The 9,170-nt window shown below is 32.3% G+C and overlaps 1 protein-coding gene across 3 annotated transcripts; it reads right to left on the bottom strand.

Moving 5' to 3' along the window:
- Positions 2,389 to 3,829, bottom strand: LOC104723878 (adenosine kinase 2-like). Of its 3 annotated transcripts, XM_010442310.2 has the most exons (7): positions 3,721 to 3,829; positions 3,377 to 3,629; positions 3,274 to 3,281; positions 3,085 to 3,183; positions 2,950 to 3,017; positions 2,774 to 2,850; positions 2,389 to 2,659 (listed from the first exon to the last, which is right to left on the bottom strand). In XM_010442310.2, the coding sequence occupies exons 4-7, from the start codon at positions 3,112 to 3,114 to the stop codon at positions 2,604 to 2,606; spliced, it is 231 nt and encodes a 76-aa protein (XP_010440612.1). In that variant the 5' UTR covers positions 3,115 to 3,183; positions 3,274 to 3,281; positions 3,377 to 3,629; positions 3,721 to 3,829; the 3' UTR covers positions 2,389 to 2,603. The 3 variants fall into 3 exon arrangements, with proteins under 3 accessions (XP_010440612.1, XP_010440611.1, XP_010440610.1); XM_010442309.2 differs by having other exon boundaries at positions 3,274 to 3,629; XM_010442308.2 differs by having other exon boundaries at positions 3,085 to 3,629.

Below are 9,170 nucleotides of genomic sequence, written 5' to 3' on the forward strand. Positions count from 1 at the left end.
ATATATAATTCACAAAAACTCTCAAAATATTTTCAAAAATACTCATTTTTTTTGTGGAATAGTTTGTAATTTAGTTTGTAATTTTTGTGGAATAGCTTACACGAAATCATTTATCCTGCAAGAAACAAAAATATATATACTAAAGAACATAGATATCAAATTATTCAAAATGTAAATCAGAATAAAAAGAGTAGCATATATAGAAAAAAGAAAACATTAAACATGAAATATACATCGAGCGTAAATATATATGATGCGTTTTAGTAACAAACTTTGAAACAAATATAAAACATATAAAAAAATCTTAAATATGAAACATATAAAAAATCTTAAACTTTAAAAATATTATTTAAGTTCGAGTATACAATGATAAGAAGTAACACTAACTTCTAAATTACAGAAATATAGCTCCCATTCTACTTATCATTTTTATGTCATAAAAAAATGACAGCATTAGAACAATGAAAATGATAATGAATAATAAAGTTTTCTTATCTTTATTCTTAAAGTAAAATCACATAATAAAATTAATCGAAGTAGACTGACTAAAATATGGTAATATGGTCTACCTCCCATGTAATCACATCTCAAAAACTCAATCAAATATAGGAGCAAGATAAGATATATATATATATATATATATATATATTGATTTTTAATAAAGTATTTTGGAGACTGCGTTGATAATACCCATAGTTTTCCAACTATGTTTGATCATAGTCTACAATATAAAAATTAGGTCAGTTGTTGAAAAAAGATTATAAAAAATAAAATAGAATAAAAAAATGTTAACTAAAAGAACTATAAAAACTCAATTGTACAAAAAGCAAAAACATTAAATATTGTGTATCAAGGGTTGAAATAATATTTCTTTATATAGATGAATGAAGAGTACTGGAGAAGTTTAGTTTTAATAAAAAAATCTAAACGAATATATTAAAATATATTAGGAAGATTGGTAATTAAATTTCAAAGATTCTCAAAATAAAATGAAAGGAATTATAACTTGTCAATTGGAACTATAACTAGTAAATTTTAAAAATAAAATTTCAGATATGATTTCAACACAAATTGATGTGACACCCCGGTTTCATAAACTTGCGGAGAGGTTTAAGATAATTAATTTGGCCACCTATGTCACTAAAGTGCACTTATCTTTTCGGTCAATGGGCCTGAGAGAACTCCACAGTTAAGCGTGCTTGAGCGGGAGTAGTCTCAGGATGGGTGACCTTACGGGAAGTGACTGTCGGAACTGTACGAGTGAGGACAAAACATAGGGAAAGATCATGTGGTGATTTGTAGGACGATAACAAGTCTTTAAAAACCTCCCGGACATAGCAAACCGGTCGTCGGATATGGATGGGCTCACAAGCCTAATGAGAGGACATGAGGCCCATTAAAGAAGGTTGGCCAATGGACTGAGATTGGACATGGAGCCCATTACGAGGTGGCGGTCCGGGTGTTACAATTGATAATTGAAATTATAATTAGTAAGAACTAAAGCTATTTTTTTAGCAAATTATTCAAGTTGATTTTTTTTGTATTATAAATCGGGATACAAATATAGCAACAACTTTAAGATTTGTATCCCTACTTAATCACATTTCCATAATTTTCGTTTTGTTTTAGTTACAAAAATATTTAATATATGGCTTACATTTAAGCATAATAAATCACGTTATATGAGAAATAATTGTAGCAATTAATACTTTCATAATCACTACTGTACTTTCCAGTTTCCATAATATAAATAACATATTTTCGAAATTTTAAAACTTTTTAATCTTATGGTTATCAATCCGACTTCTGATTCAATTTTGGTTGAAATTGTTATAGTTTTTTTTTACATATCTTTGTTTAATAAATAAATTTATCTAAACTATAGTGGATGATTTTGTACCGTGTCGGTTTGAATTCAGGAACTAATCAAATGTCCCAATTTTTTAAAATAAAAATGGGCTTTATATGGGTGTGCTTTATGAGAGTCGAACATCCAACTTATAGTTATATACATTGTAAAGTTTACAGTTTTTTTTTTGTAACATGATTGAGCAGTAAAATTTTAATCATAATAACAATATTTTAATAATTTTGTTGTTGATACTTTAATCGACATATCCTATTAATTTTTAACAATTTAATGTTAAATCATTGATACATTTGAATCCAAGATTTATATAGTTATTTGTTTAAAAAAATATAAGTTCAATTTTAAGGTTAAAAAGAGAATAAAATAATTAACCCGTTCTACAATGTTCATATATTAATTTTTAAATAATAATATTATAGAGATGTTTTCTTTTTGTAGAATGAAATTAGTATGACTTTAATACATAATAAAACATATTTTTGTCGTATTTATAACTTTTCTTAATAAAAAAAAATCTTAATAGAAAAAATCATGTACTAATCGAGAGTTGATAGATATTTCAGATGTTAGTAAACCTTGATTCTTGCTATGTTAGGGAGAAACAGTAGAGAAATGTGTTGAAATCTGATGAAAGAGAAGACATTACAAAATATGACATGTCTGGTTCTCATAAAGGATCATGTCTTCTTAGCTTGTTGTTAGCAGCTGCATGTTCACATACCAACTGAATGGATTATGGTGATACTATGATGAAGAATCCATCAATGTAGTAGAACAAAGCATTCCCAACTACCAAAAAAGAAACATGTTTCACAAAATCTCAGCAGATTCCAACATGTGAACGTATCAAATCTCATAAAGTAAACTCTTTGAAAAAAGGCAGTAGATGAGATTTCTATTTACCTAGATCCCAGTACTCATGCTTATGCAAGTGTTCAACCTTGTAGCAGTTTGCAGCAGAAAGATTTGCAATGAGCGACCTACAAAAAAAGGGAGACACGCCTCAATACAACTCAACAGAAGGACATCTTATTAAGCGAATAATCAAAAGCAAATATAAAGATTGACTATAACCTAACCTTTCTCCACCAAGAACACAGACACCGCAAGTTCCGGTAGGTTTTGACTCATCTCCAAAATAGTGGACCTGGATATAGAACAATAGGTAATAAACAGTCTCTTTTCCCGTTGATATGGACTTAAAGAAGACTCACATTGACACCAGCTGCGATAGCATCCTTCATTGCATCTCCTTATTTGTCCTTTCCAATGGATCCCATGTAATTGGTTGCCTAAAGAGTTTGAAGCATCCACTGCAATAATCAAATAAATTGTAAGGTTAAGAAACAAAAGGTACTAACATTTAGAAATAGTTATGAGGATAAGGTTTAACAGTCGTTTACCTGGGCACCTGAAAAAACGAAACCAAATCAAGAAGATATCACAAATTCTTCTAATATACCTAAACAAATATAGAATAATAGTGCAAGAAGATGTTGAATTTACCTCCAGCAATGTATTCGATTGAAATTCTGCCTCATTTCATTGTACCAATTATGATGTGAATTAACAAAAGAGAATGTGAAATGTAGCCATCTTAAAATAATGATGATGACCATCGAACATCCGATGGTTTAATATTCTTGTTTCTCATATTGTTACTCTGGTCAAGAAAGTCATACAATTACCAGCTCATCAGGTTACGATTTTGCAGTATTATGAAGTTTTTTCCTCACCAAATTATATATAAACGTCAATCCTACAAAACCCAAAAACCTGAAACTAAGAAGAAAAAAAAATCTGGGAATTGAACAAACTAAGGTCTCATTAAAATATAAAAAACAACTTACATCTTGTAAGCTTCCCAATTACTTTGTGCCATAGCTTCAGCCCAAGATCGAGATATAAAAAAAGAGTAATTGATGGAAATCTTCATTTTTAAATAAGCAAAAATGATATAGGCTCAGAGTTTTTTTATTCTTTTAATAAACAAACAAACCTTAATGGTAAAAGTATGGTTTTGGGTTTTTGTCTCTTTTTTTCTTTTAATTAAGTTTAGACTGAGTTTTATCATCTTATAATCATGCTGATGACCATAGAAGAATCCAAAACCATTCTACATCAAGATTCAGAAACAAAATTCCAATTACACTTGGTTTTAATCATCAAACACAGATTTAAAATCTAAACTTAATTAAAAGATAAAAGAAACAAAAAACCTTTGCATATACACGAAGCTTGAACAAATTTTTTTGCCTTCTTCTCTTCCTCTTATCATCTCTTTGACTTTGTCGACAAAAAGGAAAAAAGTCTTATCTCTCCATTTGGGAAAGACGGCGAGAAAGAGTAGGCTTGGTCAAAAAACTGGAACCCAAAATCCGAATCGGAACCGATCCAAAAATATGAACCCGAATTCGAATTCCGAACCGGTAAAATATTCTATTGGGTCCTAAACTCGAAAACCCGGAACCAAACTCAGGACCGAACCGAAAACCGAATGGGTATCCAACATACCCGAAATAAAATAATATACATAAAATATTAGTTATAATTTGTTTCTTTATAACACAGTTATTCAAAACGATAGCTTAAAATTCAAAAATATTAATTTTTTATAGATTAAAATACTAAAAATAACCAAAATTATATTGAAATGTTTAACTATATATTCAAAAAATTAACCAAAACTTTTAAAACATATATTTTTAAAGATCTTTTCTTAATATTAAGAATTAAATTTTCAGATAATCGGATAAAATTCGGGTATTTTGGGTAATCGGGTAAAATTTTGGGTAATCGGGTACAAAATACCCGAACCCGAATGATACCCGATAAATATCTGTGTATTTATAGGTTCTGATATTTTAGACCCGAACCGATCCGAACCCAATAAGACCTGAACCGAACCCGAACCGGTATTTTCTATTTATCCTATTGGATCCTAAACTCCTCTACCCGAAAGATCCGAACCTGATCGGTTCCTACCCGAACCCGACCAAAATACCCGAATGCCTAGGGCTAAGAGAGAGCATAGGCGAAAGAAAAAATAATTTAGGTTTAGTACACTAAGTCAATTGAACGGTTCAGATTTATTCTCAAAAATATAATAAACGATGGAGATTAAAAATTGAAACCAGGTCAGATTACTGGGTAAAACAGATCTGCGTGTTTATCCGAATTCAGACAGAAATTAATTGAGAAAATTACCCTCAGCAATTTTTTTTTTTTTTGTCTTAACTCGAATGGCATATCCTTATAATTTCTTAAAAAAAAGGTTAATTTGTTAAACGTCTTTTCTTTTAATACTAGGGATTATTTCGTTCCAAATTTCCAATGATGACTTAAATTGTTTAATATGCCCCTCCACTCCACTAGGACCACTAGCTATCCTTAAATAACTGTCTTTTTCGGTTAATCAACTCATTCTTAGTTTATAAAGTTAATATTTTATGTAATGGTTTCTTACCAAAAAAAAGTTTTCTATAGTTTAAAATATCATTATTGTTTGGAGTCATTGCCAATGACATAAATGACTTATTAATTATAATCATTGCACTACAAATATTTTCTATGTCTGGAAAATTTAAAAACTCATTGTAATGACTAAATGCTGTTTTCATTGTGATAAGAAAAAAAAATTTAAATTTTGTTAGACTATTAATTCAACTTTTCATATATTAGCATAATTAAAATAATTCATAACAGTCTAACTAAGTTATTATTATATATATATATATTAATAATCACATTAATTATTTTTTTTAATTTTAACCGTATCATAATAATTATAAACCGTAACCGTATATAACCGTAATCGTGGTCATGTCTAAGGTGAAACTAAAAGAATCAATGATCAGATTTTGTTTTTCGGCGATGATTTCTTTCACCAGGCAGAAATTCAAAGACGGCGGAGGTTAGGGTGAATATTTTTAATTCGACCCGGCACATATTATTTTGTTTCGAATATAATATTAAACTAGTGATCCATACTCACTAACAACCTAACCCCAATCGATATAACAGCGGAAATACAAAACAAAATTAAACCAAAAACTCCAATAGAAACAACAACCAATTAAAACGACTTGACCCGTTTTTTTTAATTAATAAATAATAAATATATAAATATAATATAATAATAAACATCTAAGTTAGTGCTCCCATACCCACTAACCACCTAAACACGATCACACCAAACAGCGGAAATAATAAAACCAATAACCAATATCAAATAAACCGTAATAATTCCAAAACCATAAACTAAAGATCTAATCAACATAAACCAGAAAACCAGCAATCCTAAACAACATTCTAGGACTCAACTCTAGCAATCTAACAAAAACCAGACAACAAACAAGCGAGCCACTAGAACATCTTCCTCTTCATTGCCATGATCCCATGGTCACACTTTGCCTCTACTTGCACCACAAACACAATGAGATGCGTGAATATTACCAGAAATACCCAGTGAGACGATCCTCCCATCTACGAGCTATACACACAAGCAAATCAAGAGTACAACTCCAAATAAAATATAACAAACCAACCATTAAACAGAACAACCAATAACACTTTCACCACACCTACACATCATCACACAAAACATTAGATAAGCTTATGGTCATGCACTCACCTTAACAAGTTATTCACGAAAATAAAAACAACCAAATGAGAGGCTCTCCAATATCCAAGAACAACCAAACTCGCTCCTACAACCAATCACACCAATAAACAAACATTGAAAACAAACTGCCAGAAAAATCAGAAAAGAACAACCTCACAAGTGAAACTAAGAAATCAAAACGAACTGTTAACTTTCTGATCCCTTCGGTGAAAAGTAAGGTCGACACGTCCAGAAGCTTCCCACAAATTTTCAGAACGATCAGATCTCAGGTGAAACCGCAATCGATCCCGAAACACCCGCTGGTCTCAATCCGCGACTGAGACGAAATGCCCCACTAAACTGCCAATAACTCCTAGAATATTAACCCAAATTCACTTCTGTAAAAAGGAGAGTGTACGAATATCTCTTAGCTACAACCCTACCAAAAAAATATCTTTCGAAACGTTTTGAGTAATCGGATCTGCCTTCTCCCAAATCCTGACAGTTCTGTTTCTCTCATTACTCTAAAGAAAAAGCTTCATCTCCTATTCTTCCTCCTTTACACTAAACAACTAAGAGTTCTCTCCCTTTCTCTCCCTCTCTCTCTCATAACAATGTCGACAATAGCAAAAACAGGAGAGGAGGTGTGACTTTGAGAAAGAGATTAGAGGTTTTTGGTTTAATTAGATTAAACCCGGATTTATTTAAACCAAAATTAATTAAAATCTACTCTTTTGGTTTACTCAACATATCTCAAATTCTATTCCCGGAACACGGATGTTACAATTCTCCCCCACCAACATAGATTCGTCCTCGAATCTCGAATAATCGTCCGCCAAGAACTACAGTGCAACCGTCTCTACGGCCCACACTTTCTCCAACCGACCTACGAAGGTTACCTCTAGACGATAGACTCACACTCCAAGCATTATTTGCTCTCGATTTTTGGACTTTCCTTTACTAATAGGTCTCGACCTTGAGTTTTTATTGGCTCCTCATCAGGCTAAAACCTGCATGCCATAATATTGGCTCCTCATCGGGCCTAAGCCAGCATGCCATAATATATAAAGGAAGTCCAATATTCGTCTCTCGGGTTGCCACCCTACAGCGCGCCCCCGGATCGTCATCCGAAGTCGATATACCAACCATAATCTCAAGCCACAAAGTCTCAGAATATGGCAGTACTAGGAGAACTAACATCCCCCAAGAGTCGCGAGCAAACAATTCTGAACACGTCTGAGTCATCCCTAACCAGGTTTCCTTCCCGTGGCTCGCATAAGATAACACAATGTCCTACCAACCACATATCCCCTCACTAGAATACCTGAAACACATATATTTGTGGTGTGGTGATGAATGATGTATGGAATGATGACTTATGAATGAATGGATGGCAGGGTGTTTCAATTCCCCTTATGCAATTGTAGTATAAGAAGTGTCAATCCAATCTGAGTGTTTGTGAACAATCAAGATGTGCATATGAGTCTAAGTCAAGCCAGATGTAAAGGATGTTTGTCACTAACAATCCTATTATGAAATGTAAAGTGCAGAAAGTAAAACTACAAGAGCTAGGAGGTAAATGCAAATGGAACAGAATGATTATCACAATTATGAAGCTAAAACAGAAATAGAAACTATGGTAATGCAAGTATTGAACTAATGCAAGGTAAGTAATGAACAGGATACTAAATGAATGCAACAGAAATGCAACTAGAATGAAACAGGACAAACACAAATCATAAACACAAGTTCTGGGTTGGAACTCGAGCAAGCACTCGATCGAGTGTAGATCGAGTGCAGGGTCGAGCTGGACAAATACGCAAAACAGAGCAACACAAGAAAAACAGAGCAATACCAAAACGAATCAAACAACGATCAAACAACAGGATTTAAGCTAAGAAATCAATAAACAAGGAAGGTCTTGAGGAGGGATTCATGGGCTGGACTATGATTGAGGTCATCTAACTTGGTCAACAAATCTCAAACAACTTGAGCTAATCTCTAGACATATATTTCTAAGACATGTTTAATCCACTCTCATGGCAAGAAACAATCAAACTCATGCATCTCTAGACTTGTTCTCACAAAGTAAAGAATCTACACAAGCAGGCATTAAGCAATATGTCAAAAATCAAACAAGACTTCTAATCTCTTAGCAAGCCTAATGATAATCTCTAGATCTAGCCTTATCTATGCTCCTTAGACATTGGTGTGATGCTAAGAGGCTTGAAATCAGATCCTACCCTCTCAGATATAGGATCAGCATTAAGAACATCTAGCCTAGAAGAGATCTACAACAATCAAGCTTGACCAAATCAAACAAACCTCAAACACAACCCAGCCTAACCCATCCTCAAGATCCTAAGCAACTACTCACAAGAACACATGATGAACAACAAAGTCATAAACCCAGAAAATACTGAAACTTGCATCATTAGAAAGATAAATCAAAGATCTACAATATTGAAGAAAGAACCAAACTCAAATTCTCAATATTAAAAAGGTTATGAAACCAACAATATTGAAGAATTTAGTCTTTTTCTCCTTTTAAAAGAAGTACAAGATCTTAAGAAAATAAAAGTGCAAAAGGAATAATTCCCCAAAAGGTAAAAACTAGGTTTTTGACTCTCTAAAAAGCTGGGNACAGGATACTAAATGAATGCAACAGAAATGCAACTAGAATGAAACAGGATAAAA

The sequence above is a fragment of the Camelina sativa genome, chromosome 11 (assembly GCF_000633955.1).
Source record: "Camelina sativa cultivar DH55 chromosome 11, Cs, whole genome shotgun sequence".
In the NCBI taxonomy this organism is placed as follows: domain Eukaryota; kingdom Viridiplantae; phylum Streptophyta; class Magnoliopsida; order Brassicales; family Brassicaceae; genus Camelina; species Camelina sativa.